The sequence below is a fragment of the Salvia splendens genome, chromosome 4 (genome assembly GCF_004379255.2).
Source record: "Salvia splendens isolate huo1 chromosome 4, SspV2, whole genome shotgun sequence".
Classification (NCBI taxonomy): domain Eukaryota; kingdom Viridiplantae; phylum Streptophyta; class Magnoliopsida; order Lamiales; family Lamiaceae; genus Salvia; species Salvia splendens.
This window is the reverse complement of record NC_056035.1, coordinates 40,272,349-40,290,402: the sequence shown is the minus strand read 5'-3', so window position 1 is coordinate 40,290,402 and position 18,054 is coordinate 40,272,349. Positions and strand designations below refer to the sequence as shown.

At 35.1% G+C, this 18,054-nt stretch overlaps 3 protein-coding genes across 3 annotated transcripts; all 3 read right to left on the bottom strand.

The window, feature by feature from the left end:
- Positions 1-496: 496 nt before the first annotated feature.
- Positions 497-3,521, bottom strand: LOC121797887 (probable phospholipase A2 homolog 1). The gene is made up of 4 exons (XM_042196651.1): positions 3,326-3,521; positions 3,204-3,243; positions 3,014-3,133; positions 497-882 (listed from the first exon to the last, which is right to left on the bottom strand). The coding sequence occupies exons 1-4, from the start codon at positions 3,425-3,427 to the stop codon at positions 704-706; spliced, it is 441 nt and encodes a 146-aa protein (XP_042052585.1). The 5' UTR covers positions 3,428-3,521; the 3' UTR covers positions 497-703.
- Positions 3,522-4,433: 912 nt separating this feature from the next.
- Positions 4,434-6,724, bottom strand: LOC121797657. The gene is made up of 3 exons (XM_042196298.1): positions 6,580-6,724; positions 5,292-5,490; positions 4,434-4,885 (listed from the first exon to the last, which is right to left on the bottom strand). Exons 2-3 carry the CDS (start codon positions 5,471-5,473, stop codon positions 4,699-4,701), a joined length of 369 nt encoding a protein of 122 aa, XP_042052232.1. The 5' UTR covers positions 5,474-5,490; positions 6,580-6,724; the 3' UTR covers positions 4,434-4,698.
- Positions 6,725-9,772: 3,048 nt separating this feature from the next.
- Positions 9,773-11,686, bottom strand: LOC121801136 (1-aminocyclopropane-1-carboxylate synthase 7-like). The gene is made up of 4 exons (XM_042200588.1): positions 11,495-11,686; positions 11,265-11,393; positions 10,835-10,995; positions 9,773-10,637 (listed from the first exon to the last, which is right to left on the bottom strand). The coding sequence occupies exons 1-4, from the start codon at positions 11,684-11,686 to the stop codon at positions 9,773-9,775; spliced, it is 1,347 nt and encodes a 448-aa protein (XP_042056522.1).
- Between the last annotated feature and the right edge of the window lie 6,368 nt (positions 11,687-18,054).

Below are 18,054 nucleotides of genomic sequence, written 5' to 3'. Positions count from 1 at the left end.
GAAGGGAGTAGTATTTTATGAAGTAATTGTGTACCCAAATCAAACTATTTTTTGGAAACGAGAGAGTATGTTTAGTTTCCGAAAATAAAAACTCAAAACTGAAAAGTTTCATCTATTTGACTGGAGCACAGCCCAAATGCGCGATCATTTACTTTGATATGTAAAATAAAGAATTGGGGACCCTAAATAATTCATTATCTGAAGAATAAAGATATCAAACAAGTTCAAATTATTTTTTTAATAAATTGCATCAATAATAGTTTTTCATTTACCGACGACCTTTCCATTTAACCATGACTCGAACTCTCGACCTATTGATTGAAAGAAAACGTTTTATGAACTAAATTGCAATGCATCATCTCATGTAAGATTAAGTTGATAACTGTTTCAAGTTTCAATAACAAAGCAGACACTAATATTCATATAAGCACAAATATGATAAGTTGAACAAAATGCCAAGAACCTGAATTCACTCCACCAGTTTGCAAAAGCCATCAATAACAAGCCCATTTTTATTGACCACTAGTGTAATAAGAAATACATGAATCAACTCTCATTTAAATACCAAGAGAGAAACAAATCTTCCCAAATACCAGAAAAAGAATGTTACTGGGATTCATATTGTATCATGGAGATGAATCAAGAAAGAAAATTTCCAAATGTAACTTTTTACCTTAATGGTGTCCTGAATTTAGCTAATCTACTAAAGGTCTTCTTTTGGAGCTCCTATCTGACTTAATAGAATTGCTATGTCCATTCCCTGTATCATTGTAGGTATTGTTGTATCATATGGGCACACCTTGGAGAACCCTTCCTTCCCTGATTTATGTACTTTCTTTAGGCACTTTTTGAACTCCTCATGGCATTGAATGTTGATCACACCTGATTATGTTAGACGGATTAATTCGGAGTTAAGTTTCAAGCAGAGTTTTATGTGGACAGACATGATGAGAATTTTACTATATATCACCAGGGGGCATTTCAGTTTAAGAATGTAAACTATGCAACGGTAGATCAATTTTGCAAGTGCATAAAATGAAAATCAAATCACAGTATGGTCATGAAGCAGTTGGTGAAAAGAATCACCTCCTGTTGAAGTGAAAGCCCACTCTCCATGTCTGGCAATCCATGATTAACAGACTTTTTAAGATAAATTGCAAAGTCGTTAAGGTTACAATAGGAGCTGATATTGGTGTGTGAGCTGGGCTAGCAGAGGGTGGAATACGCATCTTGCAGATGTGCAACAAAGAAGATAAGTTTTTCGTCAAAAGAGTGCTTTATCAAGCCAATTTCATGACATCATTGTAATAATGATGCATAAGTGAGACATCAACGGCATAAGCTCTATATTTGACATGTTGTAGAATGTTACTGTTACACGTAGATATAAATTTTAGAATTCAGAAAGAGTACTGAACTTGTTTGATACATCCCTAAAATGAGTCAGAACTGGGACCAGCAAGAACCATACACCTTTTGGATTCATCTTTGCTTCATGAGTGATATTGGCTTGATCAATAAAGGAACTGACAAAAGGAGAAGGAACAAAGGACAGTATGGCCATGTATATGAATTGATCATTGTGCAACAGATCAAGTTGGTAAGGATTAACCTTTCATTTCTATAGTCAATTATCATAAATGGCCTCTTTACCATTCTGTATATTTTATTTGTACAGACATGGTAGAGGGGCACATTCAATCCTTCTTTGTCTTTTGACATCGAAAAAGGTGGAAGTTGGGTTCTAGGTAGGAGATTAATAATAACTGTGATGTTAGATAGAGCTAGGTATCATTGTAGCTAAGAAGAAGAGAGCATTTCTTTTGATGCATCATTGGAGGTAATTTTGAGAGAAGCTAGGGCAGAAACACTTGTCATGAATAGCAATTAGTTTGCATGATAATGGGGATTTTAATGCGCCAAAGATATTTGTCTAATCATGACATGGCTTTTATTAAAATTAGACCCTAAGGTTCTCATACTATTAGCAAGGATGATATAAATAAGATAAAATAGGCCATAATCCCTGAATTTTATTCGATAGAAACTTCAGTCAGGCAAGATCTCATATTTCTGACAAGCAAGACTACTCAAGGAAGGAACAAAGTTGAGTTTAGCAAACCGAAGTACTTGTGGACAAACCAGTGAAGTTGGTTTAGTTTATAGGCAATAATAAGAAGAAAGATGTTCCCAAATGGAGCCAATTGTTAACCACGACTTTCTCTTGTGTGATTTGGAATTTGAGACTCTTATGAATGGAAACAGGGGCTATTGAGAAACATATTTTGACTGATCAGTGAAGTTAACCAGACCACTAAGAGAAATTTATAGGCAGCGCAGGATATACAAGATGCATATAAATTGCTAAGATAGTACACAATGAAAAAATTGAGAGAACTGACTAAGATGGTTGGGATTCATTACAGACAGAAAATGGTCCACAAGCAACAGAAATCATCAGCGCAGTGGGTATAGGCAAATTAGGGAAGATATATGACTGTTCATGGTATGACTTTACATATGAACCCTAACAAAGGCAAAGAATAATCAGTACAACCTTGTAGGATTATGCATCGAGTTTAGTTGAACTGATGTCAAGGAAGGCTTAAGCCTACATCTATGTAACTCAGGACATCTTCGTACATATCCAATATTTTTTTATCAATCAATTCCCACTCCCATGTTTTGACTATCACAAGCACAAAATTTAAGTTTCTGTGCAATGAATTGCTGAGTAAACATTTCTAGCATCACTTTGAGAGCTCGCATGGCCTCAACAGCCCAACACCCATAAAAATGTTCACAAATAATATTTGAAGATCCATTCTATTTAATAAACCCATTCAAAGAGAAGCTTCTTCTCAAACACAAGAGCGTAGAAGGCATTGAGTCAGAATGTGAGAGAGACAAAAACATACTCATTCAAATGAAAACCAAGCAATCGCTATCCTAATCATATGGTTTGAGATTCAATTTCATAATCCCCACAATAGATTAGTTGCCGAGTGATTACCATTCATGCCGACACAGTCATCGTGAATTTGGCAACAAGCATCCACATCATCACAAGGTTTCTCCCCCGCACATCCGGTCCATCCTACTCCGCAGTACTTCCCATACCTAATCCCAATCGCTAGACCACACATTTCAGAAGGAAGAACAAAACAACACAAACGTCAACCAGTCATTGAGAAAATACTTACTATCACAGTTCTCCGTCGCGCAGACCGTGCTGCACTTGACCTGTTACACACATTCAACAGATCAACGACCACAAAATGAAGAAATCGGGAATCTGACATCGAACGGTACGGTAAACGGTTACCTGAGAATTATCGGTGGATTCAGCAATCAGAACGGAGAAGATTAGGAATGCGGCGGCGGATACGGCGGTCCGATGTAGATGTGCGGCGGGTCGCGGCAGCATTCTCTCTCTCCCTGGAATGGTATACAGCGGAGCAGTGGGTTTCTTCCCTTGAAATGTTAGTCTCTTTGCTTTGCGGCAATTCAGTTAAGAAAACTCAGTTTGTTAGTTTCGTGCAATTATAGTCTCGAGAGAAATGAGCTGAATTACCGAAATAGCCTTCCAGAAGAATCGGAATCTGCGTGGTCTCTATTGTGCCATTGGTCCGCCCGTGTTTCTCCACCATCATTTCATCATTTGCCACTGCCACGCGGGGCTAATTCGGGACTTTAGATATTTTACTCAAACTATTTGGGCCACCTTTATAATAGATACAAAGGGAACAATTATTGGGAAAAATATAATAGTACTAATCTAGTAAAATTTTGATTATTCTTGCTACTTTAAAATCAGCAGAAAAAATTAGTAAATGTAAGTATTATTTGTGGTTGTACCAAATACTTTGATTTGGGTTAAATGTGGTATATGATGTGATGACCGAAATGTGAGTTTATATATTCATTTCAATCTTCATATTTAGAATCTTAATGAACACATACTTAATCACATAATTAATTCAACACATGTATATGCATAATAGCAGCAATACATTATATGTATACCTAAATATTTATTTGTAGGACAATTGCGAACATTATTAAACATCATGTTTTTCCACAATTTTTTTTAGTTATCAGACATCAGAATTGAAAAATACTTCCAATTCATTTTTTTTCAAAACACATCAAATACTTTAACACAAACATATTAAAATATGATGTGAACACTTCAAAATCCTTCTACATACTATAATTTTTTTCTAGATTGGGAAGAACCGAAGAACTACAGAATTTGAAGTAATGACAAACTTCAACATTAATTTCTCCTCCAACCAATAGATCCGGGACTTGAGTCACTATTTCCACAGAGTAAATGAAAAACCATTATTAATCCACTTAACTTAAATGTCAAACCAAAAAAGAGGTAGGCATGGAACCATTATTGAGACAAAGATAGAGACCAGAGGTAATTTATGAAGGAAACACCAAAACTTTTATAAGGAGCTACATTCATCACAGTAACAATATCTAAATGAAAATAAAAACAATGTGAAGTTCAAAACCACTCCACCAAGAGAAAATTCAGATACCGATGTACTGATTATTGAGGCCTTCAATTTTAACACTGATTTATCAGCTTGCCAAACTCTCTTTGAAATCAAAAAACTTGCGTGATGACAATCTGCCCGACCATGAGTACGCGAATCATTCCCACAATTATTACCCAGTTTGTTTTCAGGGATAGTAGCCGGTAATTGTGAAGCCCCTTCCAACAATTTCACCGGCACAGAACCATGCAAAGCATTCAAGCCCGAACAGAGCAGCGATTCCAAGATCCTCAACCTTCATTTCCTGCCTGCGCCTCCACATATTCTTCAGGTAGTCGATTTCCTTCCAGAAGGTCTCGGTGCGACCAGGAATGCTGCAATTGGTGTAACAGAGTAAATTAGGAGTCCTTCTAGAATTAAAGGATGCAGCTTGAAATTTCTATAGCAACTCTAGACACATCAGATTCAACAAATATGTAAACAACATGTTCACCCAGAACAAAACAATCAAGCAAATGAGGTGCTGATAAGAGCGTAAATCAATCATAGAAGCAATCCAGTGAAACCGTCACACAATGTCCATCATCAGTTAGCTTTGTGATCTCTGTCAAGTATTTAGCTCCTCAATGGCAGAGCTGCATATTATTGATATTTATCAATTGCATAATGCATTGATAACTAGCTCAAGCAGATAGACCTCAGAAGACTATAAATATTAAAATCAAGCTGCAAAGAATGCTGATAGAAACTCACGCAAAATAAAGGGAGACAAAAAGTAACCTGGCAAGACGAGTATAGAACAGCTGCTTGGATAATTCGTTACATGTTTCAACAGTTGCTGGTTCTTTTACATATTGTTTGTTCTGCTCCATCAACTGCTTATAGTAGGTGGTGCCATGCTTGGACACATATTGTGTGGCTTGGCAAGCCTTGCTTTGCAATTGCTGTAGTCTCGCTGCCATTACCCCCAAAGTCAGTCCTGCACAGCAAACCAAAAAATAGCAAGTTAAATAAAGCAAATGGAACTATCACTGCCCTTAAACCCAAAGCTTCATAAAACTTGAAGGTCACCTAGAGATAAGAAAGCAGAGCAATCGTCTCAACATGTACAAAAAAATTTAAGTAGCACTTAATTCCTTTCTGCTTTTCTCCTAATTAAATCTAAAGTTCTAAGCACAACTTCACACACAAACTACTTCTCAATTCTCATCCTTATTAAGCTGATACTCAACCCAAAAAAAAGGCACAGCTTTTCAATAATTTGTTTGGGAATGTCCATACATAAGATGAAAATCAACAGAAGCAAAAAAAATAGACGCTGACCACTCACCATCCAAACCAATAGATAGGAAGCATTTTACTATTTTAGCATAACAATATTGTACATGACTATTACAAATAGTAAAAATACCAACAAAAATTTATAAGTTAAATGAAACCAAACAACCAGCGCAGCAAGTAGCACGTGATTACCATTTTCACTGTCTGCATATATGCATAACTGAGACAAATAATTCCCTAGTAAATTGAATAATCACAGTATATCATTCGAACCAATCTTTCACAAATTTGAAAAAGGAAGGAAAATTCAGAATAAAACCACCAATGAACTCGAACACCAAATTATGATCGCTTCACTTATTAAGAATACATCCTTCACAATAATGCACATGAAAATACAAGGATAAAAAACTAGAAATTCAGCTCATCAAGCAAAAATACGTAATACAATTGAAATTAAAATAATTTTCATAAAAATAGCATAAAAAGGTTTCTAGAGGATAATGAAAGGATCTTAGTACGCTTGCATATCAACATACATTTCACAAACTTCCTTCCTAAACGAATAAATAAACAAAATCAAATTCACGACATCTGAACATGGATCAGAGCAGAATATCATCATTGCACACCCACACAATCTTAAACTCTAAACCAGATGATGAAAATCACAGATCTGAAAAGTACACCTAAAACCCTAGAGAAGAAAATGGTGGCGAAAATAAAGACAAGACGATTAACAGCTGGATGAACAATCAAGAGATAGGAAATATATCAGATGATTCACCTTCCGATCGGAAACTGAAAGGCGAGCTCCGGTTTCACAGACTCGCCGATAAGCTCTTGGGTAGTGAGAGAAAGGGAAGGTGAGGTCTGAGGTTGTAAATCAAGAGAAAAGTCTTCCTACAAAAATTCACCTTATATTTTTAACTGCTTCAGTGAAACAGTACTTCACTTTGAGTAATTACTGATCCAGCTTTTGGTTAATAAATCTTGCTTTCGGGCTTTCAGTTTGGGCTTGGGTTTGGGCTTTTCACCTTGTTGGAAAAGAAATCGTGCTTTCAGGATTCAGTTTGGACTTGGATTTGGGCTTTTTCGGATTATTGTTTAGTAAACTTTTGTTTTTTATGGAGTATTGAAAAATCCTACAATTTTCAACGTTTTTCACAAAATATCATAAAATTCGGTTACGAAAACCATATATAACTAGTTTGGATTAGTGGGATGTAATCAAATACAAATTATAAATATCATACAAACTTCAATTTGTGATCTGGACCGTTAGAAAATGTCAACAGATATAAAATAATAGCAACAAAAAATGTCAATACAGTGTCATCAGTTGAGGATGTGTTGACATTGTGTTGAAAATATATTGATACTGTGTTGAGAAGTTTGAAGTTTGTACAATATATAGACTTGCATTTTATGACTACCATGAAATTATTGTATTGTTACGTTAACTAGTTTCTCGTTCACGATTTTTGTCCGTATAGACAATATATTGATGTTGTCTCGTGCTGATATTGCTTTGTTATATTTAGCTAAAACAATTTTAACTTTGCAACCATGTTCTTTATATGAAAAATCATGATTAAATATTTGAAATAGAAAATCTTAAGCATCGGCGTCAATCAGAAGCACGTACATTTTCAAAGTAATATTTTAAATGCTTAAAGTCACTAATTAAATAATCAATGCTAAATCTCCCCGCCTCCTTAATAAAAACTTAATGGCGATACATGGATTGAAAATTTTATGCCACGCAGAATTGCCTGAGAAAGTCAAATATATTATAGAATTAGTATATAGTATAATATTATAACACCAAAAAGTAAACTTATTAATGAAAAATATCAATTGTTGTCAATTTGGTCATGACCATCATGAAAGAAACTTACGTCCGCTGCCTTTGAAGGTAATGAAGCTTTTGATTTCAATCGATATATTCACTACCAAATAAAATATTGATAGTTGATAATTCCATATAATGACACAATGCCCCATTGTCAAATAGCTTCAAAGGGGTTTATTTTTTATTTTATTTTTAAATTAATGGTTAGGTATATGTTGATTAAATAATACTATTTGACTTTGTAAGTAAGCATTAGTAATATTATTAAATGGGATCGGGCACGACCCTCTACACCTATAGTATATTTCTAAATAATTTAGTAATAATGTCAAAATAGTTACTGTACATTATTATAAGGTAATTATAAATTAGTAATAAAGGTCTAATTTTACAGGCCAAATATTGAGATTGCTTGAAAATTTCAAAAAAAGTTTGACATGTATACATTGTCACTCTCACAAGCATATGTAGAGAAATATAATTTATGCACATTGCTCTCATGCATGAGTCATGACGCAGACCTACATATGTTATTCGTTAAAACGAGAATAACAAAAACTATAGCTAAAATCATAGGTTATCAACCACTGAGAAAGCTAGTTTCATTAGTAATATACAAATATAATTAAATATTGCAAAAATGGATCAAATTACCTACTACGAACTAAATTATCACGAATTATTAAGAAAAAAAAATGATTTATTATACAGTGGCGGATCCTGCCGGGAACAAGGAGCTATATGCCTACACCCAATTTTATGTATCATTAAAGTTAAACTAAATAAGTTTGCTTATTAATTATTCATATGAAAAAAATGAAAAAAAGTGAGAAAGATGTTAACCGAGTCGTAGAATAAAGAGAAGAAAAAAAAATCAAAGAAAAAAAGTACTCCATGTTGTAATTATTTGTTGCAGATGAGTAGGAAGAAAAACAACTCCTACATAAGATCATTAATTATCAGCACCAATGTAGGAAATGAAACACGTGGAGTTAAATATAAGAAAAAAGTTCAATCATCGGCGTCGAAATGTTGAAGCAGTGCGTCAGCCATTGTTGGCAATGGGTGACATATGAAGAACGAAAGTAAACTCTAACCCCTAATGGTTTGGGCATTGCGCCCACACTATGTGATCTTGAGTTTTCAAAACCTGATGGGCCGACGATGGAGTCAATCGACCTTGATCCCACCTGAATCTGACATTAAACTTGGACCCACTATGGCACTATCCATAGCCCGAAGGCCTTTCATTCTACTATACATGCTCACAAATGGACCCCCAATCTATAAGAAAAAATTGAATGGTCCACACAAGTGGAGTTTGGTAGACCAAAACACGGCATGGATATGTATACTATAATATGTACGGCAATCCCCCGATAGTCAAACCCATATATAATAATAAAATATATATGGAAGTCGACAATAGATTATGAAATTGGTGATTATAAAGAGTAAAAGCTACTACTTGGCAACTTGATTGACTGCTTCGAAGGTAAATTCAATTGTACAATGTTGTCTCATCTTCCACGCTATTAGAGGTGGTTGACGAATATTGGTTACAATAGTGATTTATTGATTATCAATCCGTGTTGTGCAAGCTAGGACGACATTATTTTACCTTAAAAATAATAATTTTAATAAATATTAATCAATTTGTATCTTGGGTAGAGAAGAAGCTACACTTTATTAGAAAAATAACGAGCCATGTACTAGTTTTGATAATAAATTGAAACAAAATATCATAAATTTGTGTTTGACCTATACATGCACTCCATATAGTATGTAATATTTTAAAGAATAGAGTCAAAGTGTAGAATAGCTAATACACTTTCCAGTTCTAAGAAACGTGACACCTTCAAATCACATTTTGCTTAGATAACTCATTGCAATAGAAGAAGAAATAAGAAAGGGAATGTTTACATGCAAATATGCAATCAGTTAAATTATCTCATTCGATGAATATCAATACAATGTAATTTTAAACACAAACCCATTCTTTGAACGGGCCAAGCTATACTTCCATCTAAACACCTACATATACATTGGATTAAACAAAATCAAAAGCTTAAAAAAATTTCACTTCCCATAACTTATTACAAAATAATCAATAATGATTCTTCATTTATCGTTTATTGATTCCCCTTCTTCTCTCGACAAAATCATGTATTCTGGCGAGCGCGACTTGCAGCGTCTGCTCGCTCATATTCGCGAAGCAGACTCTAAACCACCCGGGCTCCGCGCAATGGCACGACACCCCGGGAGAAATATTAAGTTTGACTTCTCTCAAAATACACTCCCACAAAGCCAACTCCTCCTCAACGGTCTCCTCCTTCAAAAACGGGCTCAAATTCATCCAACAAAACAAGCCCGCATTCCCCTTCAAGCACTCGATCCCGGCCCGGTCCAGCCCGTCCACGATCATCCGGTACCGCCTCCGAAGCCTCTCCCGGTTCGTCTCGATATACCCCGCCGTGAACTCCTCGTCGGAGAGCATCGTCGCCAGAAGCTGCTGCGTCTGCGACGAGATCAGCGTGAAGCTCGACATCCGCCTCGCCGTCGTCACAACGGCGTCGTTGTACGAGTAGATCGTCCCGACCCTGAACCCGGGGAGGCCGAGATCCTTCGAGAGGCTGTACACGATGTGGCACCTCTCGGAGTCCCGGCCGCCCCGGGCCTCGAGGACCTCCGCGATGCTCACGAACTCGCCGTCGGAGAACGCGGAGCCCGAGTAGATCTCGTCGGAGACGAGGTGGATGTTTTTTAGTGCCGCGAAGTCGAGCACGTGCTCGAGCACCGCGCGCTTGACGGTGGCGCCGAGCGGGTTCGAGGGGTTGGTGATGAGGACACCCCTCACGCGGAGGCCCCTCGACTCCGCGTTAGAGTATGCTGATTCGAGGGCGGCAGGAGTGATCTCGAAGCCGTTGGAGCTGTCGCAGTGGATGGGGACGATGTTGACGCCGGTTCTCCATCGCAAGTCTCTATCGAAGCTGCGGAATTAATGAAAGAATTATTGGTTAGTTTCGATGTCACACTTAACTATGCTTCTCGTGGAATATATTTTATACTACATATAGATATTTTACCATTAAATATCAAAGTATTATATTTTAAATTTTATATATTAAAATTTGTGCCAAAGAGATTTAATAGTGGACTAATAAGAATTTATAAACATAATAATTACCCTGGATAGTATGGAGTTGGGACGAGCAAGGCATCGCCTGGATCAGCCAAAATGAAGGTGAGAAGTTCGTTAGCGGCCGTTGCTCCCGCCGTGATCACGATTCTTTCCGGGTCAAATTTTGCCCGCCCGCCTCTTATTTGCCCCATGAAGCTCGCCATTGCCTGAAATAGCAGCATACGTTAGTAAGTGACTGACTTAGAAAAATAGAAACTCTTAACAATTAAAGAAGGCTCCTAAATTATACTTCATCCGTCCATAAAAAATACTACTCCTATTTCATTTCTTAGTTCATTTCCATGAACATATATAAGCTACAAACCTCTATCTACTCATGATACTCTAATTAATTTTATGAAAACTTGTGTAACTATACTTTAGGTCTATTTTCGATGGACGGAGAGAGTGATAGGAGAGAGGACGAGGGTGTTACCTTTCTAAAAGAAAGTAGACCATGATAATCTTGAAACAAAGCATTCTCTCTAAAACTAGAAACTCTTCCGCTGCTGGTGGGGTCAGAGGAATTCTTCTCAAGGTATTTCTCAAGAAGATCAAATGAAACCTTAGAAAGAAACAAAAAAAAACACAATTTGTCAGCAACAAACATTCTAGATTGTTATAGAAACTATCCACGGTATACAACGTTGGACGGATCAAACTCACCTGATTTTCCGCGAGTCCCATCTGTATGACGCCGGAAGGGTTGGAAGATTCGTCGTACGGATTCTCATCGTAGGCTTTCCACCCGGCGAAGTACGGCGAGTCCTCGCCGTGCGTGTTGGAAACCGCGATTCTCGATAGACTAACGGCGGCGGCGGAGACGGAAGAAGGCTGCTTTAATGGTTTGATGGCCATTTTTGCTGTTGTTTTTCAGAGAAAGGATGAGAAGAAGATGAGAGCAACTGTTTGAATGAAGCTTATTGAAGCCGATGTTTCCCATTTATAGAGGAATTTTTATGCCTTGGCTTACGTGGAATTATGTATATTCCTGACAAAAAAAAATAAAAATGTGGAAAGAGAGGCAATGATTGATTGAGATCAAAATTTGCCTTTTTACAAAAAAAATGATGATATGATTTTGAGTGAACGACTGGCGACAACTGGTTGCTGACGTCATCTTTTTTGCCAAAGCTAGGTTTATTATATATTTATATGTATAAGTTATGTATCTAAATCTTCTCCACGAGATTCACATCAAATAGGGTAGTTGAAATGGGGGTGGCTGCTCTTTTCTATATCATTTTCTAACTCTTATTTTTATTTTATGTTTAGTGTTTGACTGTGTGGCCAATAATGTGTTGTGGAGTGATTAGAGGATTTAATTGAGAATTTATACTGTGTGTTAATGTTACTTTGGGCATGCAGCATGTGTGCACTTAACAAATAATCTTTTTGACTGTGTGGCCAATAATCTTTAGTGTTTAGTGTTTGACTGTGTGGCCAATAATCTTTTTTTGGAAAGATAACACAAATTATGAAGGATTCGGAGAGTACATTGAGATAATGATGATCTAGTGCATGTGGGGTCACACGAAGTAAATATAATTGTCGCTGATATCATATGACAGAGGTGATGCAGTCATTGTCGTTGGCAATGGATGGTGGACGAAGAACGAAAGTGAGCTTGAATCCTGAATGGTTGGGCGGACCATGAAATCGGCGACAATTTTACAAATTGAATTTAATGGAGTTTTCCTACCTGTATGGGCTGACAGTGGGATCGGTCGACCCTCGACCCTGTCTAAATCTTCCATTGCATTGAATACAGTTATGTACTCTATGTGACTCATATACTTCATGTGCCATATCACACATTAGTATGATATACTTCATGTAACATACTCCCTCCGTCCCGGGCTACTCGCACATTTGCTTTTCGGCACGGAGATTAAGGAATGAGTGTATAGCAAAGTCAACAATTGCGGTTGTAGGTGATAATTTTTACTAAAAATGGAAAGAGTGCAAGTAACTTGGGACGCCCAAAAAGGAAAATAGTGCAAGTAGTCCGGGACGGAGGGAGTATATTGCAATATTTGATCATGATTGGGTGCAATATGTTACAATTCTGTTAAGCCAATCCTACGTAATTGTGACTTGTATTTTTCAATATATAGTATTTTCAGTTGAGGAGAATAGGGTTGTGTAAATTGAGATCTATACACCACTCTTTGTCTTTTAGCATCTTCTTAAGCATGAGCTACATAAACCCTTTATCTATTTTAGGGTTTCAAAATATCTCTAAAAATTTGGGTAAAGCTATAAAACTCTATATCGCTCAAGAATGCTTCGAAGGTTTACTCAGAATGCACCTAAAAATATATTTAAGTGCATTCTTTAAGCATTTCAAATATCTTAAGCATGAGCTACATAAACCCTTGACCTATTTTTGGGTTTGAAAATATATGTAAAGCTACGAAATTCTATATCGCTTGAGAATGATTCGGAGGTTTACTCAAAATGCACCTATAAATATATTTAAGTGCATTCTGAATAAAATCTTTGAAACATTTATAGAAAATAAAATCTTTGAAACATGCATGTAAAAGAAAATATAGCGGACTAATTAATACTACTACCTATTTACTTTTGGTGCAAAAATTCTAAAACAATATAGTATAGTACTACTATAGTGTTTGCAAATGCACCCCATGAACTAATGGCGTTAGCATCGACCGAAGCGTCATGGTTATCAAGATTTTATGTATTATTATAATGTTTAAACTATATATGTGTGTTTATGAATGTATATTTTTTTTAAAAGTTCTCTTGTTAATTTATGAATCAAATATCTCGTATGAAATGGCATGTCTTATCCTTTCCAACTACTATCAAGATGAATATCTTCCCAATATATGTATATATAATATACCCATCAACCTAAATGAAGGCAACCAAGAATTCTAACTAACAAGATGAATAATTGCAAGACAAAAAACTATAAGCAGATCATATTCGAGAAGATCTAATAGTGGTTAAGTTTTTCTTTCTAAACTGACATAGATATTTTTCCAAGATCATTAAGATTCCGATACTGATCTTCGAAACAAACCCAAAAATAAAATAAAATAAAATTAGAAAGCTACTAGAATATATCATTTCTCCCACAATCTACATTAATCATATAGTAGTATATGTCTAAATATATTGCAACAGAGTTAATTAGTTCTAACATCCTTAAAACCTTTTCTAACTATAATTGAAACATCCTCTAATTATTGGTAATCACAACTCACAAGTTTAGTCAAATCCTATGTAAACTAATTAATTGAGGCTTGTATTTGATTCAAGAATTAATATTTCAATGATGAGAGAATAATGTATATCATCGACAAAATCCCATGTGCAGAATTGTCGTGAAATATTTGCCATTATAATATTGTAGACACTAAACATTACTGTTCCAATAAATATAGTAGTACTACTACTACTCAACTTTTTTTGGAGGGAAAATAAATGCAATAACTTGGTGTAAATAGGTGTACATCGCCTTATAATTATATAAGTGCCATTATTTTATAACCATATGACAAACCGTGGATTAATTATAAGCCACCATTTCAATCTACTAATTATAAGCCAATTTGCCAAAAACTAAAAAGAGTTGAACATGACAAAAATATAATTTTTTTTCCGCTAATATTTGAAGAAAGCATAAAATAAAATAAATGCACTAGTATTGAAAGAAGAAACAACAGACAAGCATCAGTACTATTAGTACAAGTTGAGAAACACATTATTTACTACTTATGTAACATACATTATTTATTTTTCTATACTTTTTGCAGTTTGAGTTTAGACTTTAGAGTCATCAAACAATAGACAATTTCACTAGTTTACAGCTCACTATGTCTGTATGTCATGGGTAAAAGACAGCAAAAGAATTTGTTTTTATTGAAGTTTTGGACTTCAATCTCATTATTCTTTAAACCATAAATTAATAAGAGATTCCTTTTCTCGTGATCTCATTAATATGCCATTTAGCTGCTAATTGTAGTTAACTTAGTACCATTAGCTTTATCGAAACCAAATTAATTAAGCAGTATACTTGTATTAAATTGTACTGTATTTAATAAGTGAGACAACTATATATGTAGTAGATATTTACGCGGCACATATAGGGATGACTCCATTTATGAGGATCCATTAATTTTTTTTTGTATAAAAGTAATGCTAAGAGTCAAACTTGTAGAGCAATATAGAAATAGTTCGGAATAGCTATAGCTAGCCACAACAAAAAAATGAAATTCAATGATTTCAAGTCATGTTTAGATTTAGTGATGTGTACAGAATCGACCGATTCTGTCACTAATTCATGAGTACCACCGAAAAATCCTATTAATCAGCCATCAAAAATGAAATATTGACTAAACATTTTATTTATGTAAGAATTAAGATGGTCACTATGAGAATGATTAGAGTTACTGTTAAGGGCTTTTCCCCCTCAACCAGCCGGCAACTGCAGTTGAAGGCAGAAAAGTAATATCCGGCGCCCGTGATCGGGTCGGCGGCTTGAGGTGATCGACTGTGCGCGGGAATTCGTTCCCGTCGGGCAGTTCGTCGCCTGGGTTTTCAATTGTCAACGATATGTTGGGCAAATAATATTTTTATTCATGATAGGTTATGAACAAAATAGCCCTATTTATATTCTATGGACCCTTGGTTTGGTTCGACCTAATCCTAACATCGGGAAAGAACCAACAAGAAAACCCGACGGAGCTTATAATTACGCTCGACTCAATTGCAAAATAAATAATAACAAGCCAATATTCTAGAAATAAAAATATCGAATAAAAATAACAAAAAGAAAAAACACGACTCCAAGACTCTTATTTGGGAACAAATTCGCCAAGTCTCTCCGGCCGGCCTTCTGTTCCTCGCAGGCTTCGTCGCTGCGATGGACTGAGGCGGCTGCTGCTCCTCTTGCGCTCTTCCACCCGAATCGAACTCCGGCGACTCGTCCTCTGCCGGCTCAGGGTCAGTTCGTTGTAGGACCGTATCAGGTACCTAATCACTTTGCAAATTAACTCGAGTGTGATTAGGTGACACACTAATAACAAATGTCATTGCATGGCTTAATCACAATCTGATCACAGTATCGTACCAAGAATTAAGCATCCCTAATCTTGTAAAATTTTATAAAACATGTTGAATATTATTATTGCATAGTTGTTCTTAATTAGAATCTATGAAGATGTCAGGCAATAACATTATATATTAATATAATAACATCTTGTAAATATATAATTTATGATTGTGTAGAGATCAGCTGACACAATGAACTATCTTTGACATTATTACTACTTTATCACGTATGAACCTATTATATTAAACGTGCAAAAGGACTCTAAAAAGCCAAAGCATATTATTGATTTGAGATATTAAAATGCTTACTAGTATGACTTTTATTTTTTGAGTTTGCGTTAAATTAATTGATAAATTGGGGAGAACTTTATCTTGTATCCAAATTGCAAGGCACAAATCTTCTTTGAAGATGCAAAGCCAAAGACCCTTTGCCACGTCGGAGAAACTTTTCATTTGAATATTTCATGATAAGATCGTTTAAAGATACATGAATATTTGGTAGATTTTGTTCCCTTAATACAAGATTTTTGCATGTTTTTTTGGCGCACAAGATTTAATACTATTTCTTTTATTTTCATACTCCTTATTGAGCATTTTGTGCATTCGGGCGTCGAAAAACTCCATTAATTGGTTTACGACCCACAACTTTGTCTTCAGTGTCACGGTATCTCCACGACCGCTACAACCCTTCTAGTTTCTATTAATAATTCTTTCGTGATAGGGAACAATATTTCAACAACAAACTTGAGTTTCTACTATATTTGTCCTAAATAGTAGGTTATTTAGAAACTCTAATCAACTTGCACATAGAAAGTAGTAGTAATATTTTTTTTTATTTTAGTTCGTCCACTAAAATAGTCTTTGTTTACTTTGATAAGTTTTTTTTCTTCTAATAAATTAGCTAAGTCTCATTTTCTCCTAATAATATTGAAATCATTTTTACTTTATATCTCTCTCTTATCTTATTAATTTTATATTAAAATTCGTATCGTTGGTATTAAAACATTTTTTTATGAAGTATCAAAAATTTTGGTGGCATGCTGCTTTTCAAATTTAGAAAAACCGATGTGCACAAAAATGAATATTTAATTAATTAGATGTAATGTAATTAAGTACCCTTTCTTTCTCTCTGTATTATGTTCTGATATCTTAATTAGCTGACTTAAAATGTAATCACCACACAGTCACACACGCACACGCTTAAGTTGTCTTAATTAATAGTAGTAATTAAAATCGGTGAATAATACAATTAAAACTACAAAGATAAACATTGACTTGTTCTCTTCAAAGTACACTTAAATATCAAAATATAAAGTTAGGTAGTTATTAAATTATTACTTATATTTTATACACCCTTCTCTAAACATTTGAAGTTTCCTTAATCCTTTTCATTTGATCTTAAATGACCTTGGTGAGCCCCAAATTAGTCGAGTGTGCATACCATCACTATCGTCTATCGACAAATCAATTAATTAAAAACCGAATACTAATTCTCTTGCATAAGCCAAAATATCAACAATATTAAACTTGATTAAAAATCGAAGTATTTTCACAATGGAAGAAGCTTCCTAGTAAATACTTTGCTATATGAAGATGTATGTGGGTGACAGTGGATGAAAGTAGTAATTATTAATGCCCAGAAAATATTCCCTCAAAAAATAAATGCCTATTATTAATAATATTCATGAAACAAATCAGTAGTTAAACATGCGATGCTAGTTCCTCCACAGTAGCTTTGACTACTCATTTGATTGAAGATCTTATCAATTAAAAAATAATTGTAATTATATATACAAGATAATGTTTTCAATTTTTTTTCTTTGCTGTATTGTTTAATTACCTAATTTTCGTGGGACAAAAAGTATTATTCACATGAAAGCCAATAACATGCCTTATATATAGACACTTATAATGCTATTTTAGTCGTATTCTTGCATATCACATATGATAAGAACATCAACAACGATGAAGAGGGTTTCTATTCCAGAGTGCGCACTACAGTCGTGTGGTGTTGTAGGGGAGTCACATGTCGTAATGACACACCAATAATTGTAAAGAATTTATTCGCATAAACACTAAGTAAAAATGATTCGTCCCACTCAATTTTATAAACACACAATTTTTTCTATCTAATTTTTCTT

Excerpts from the sequence above, each read along its gene's own strand:
- LOC121797887 (XM_042196651.1), bottom strand. The coding sequence starts at position 3,427 with ATGCTGCCGCGACCCGCCGCACATCTACATCGGACCGCCGTATCCGCC. Across the intron at positions 3,134-3,203 it reads CGCGACGGAGAACTGTGATA|CGATTGGGATTAGGTATGGG; the intron begins GTAAGTATTTTC and ends TGTGTGGTCTAG. Across the intron at positions 883-3,013 it reads TGACTGTGTCGGCATGAATG|GTGTGATCAACATTCAATGC; the intron begins GTAATCACTCGG and ends TAACATAATCAG.
- LOC121797657 (XM_042196298.1), bottom strand. The coding sequence starts at position 5,473 with ATGGCAGCGAGACTACAGCAATTGCAAAGCAAGGCTTGCCAAGCCACA. Across the intron at positions 4,886-5,291 it reads TTCTATACTCGTCTTGCCAG|CATTCCTGGTCGCACCGAGA; the intron begins GTTACTTTTTGT and ends CACCAATTGCAG.
- LOC121801136 (XM_042200588.1), bottom strand. The coding sequence starts at position 11,686 with ATGGCCATCAAACCATTAAAGCAGCCTTCTTCCGTCTCCGCCGCCGCC. Across the intron at positions 11,394-11,494 it reads TGGGACTCGCGGAAAATCAG|GTTTCATTTGATCTTCTTGA; the intron begins GTGAGTTTGATC and ends TTTCTTTCTAAG. Across the intron at positions 10,996-11,264 it reads GTCTACTTTCTTTTAGAAAG|GCAATGGCGAGCTTCATGGG; the intron begins GTAACACCCTCG and ends CTGCTATTTCAG.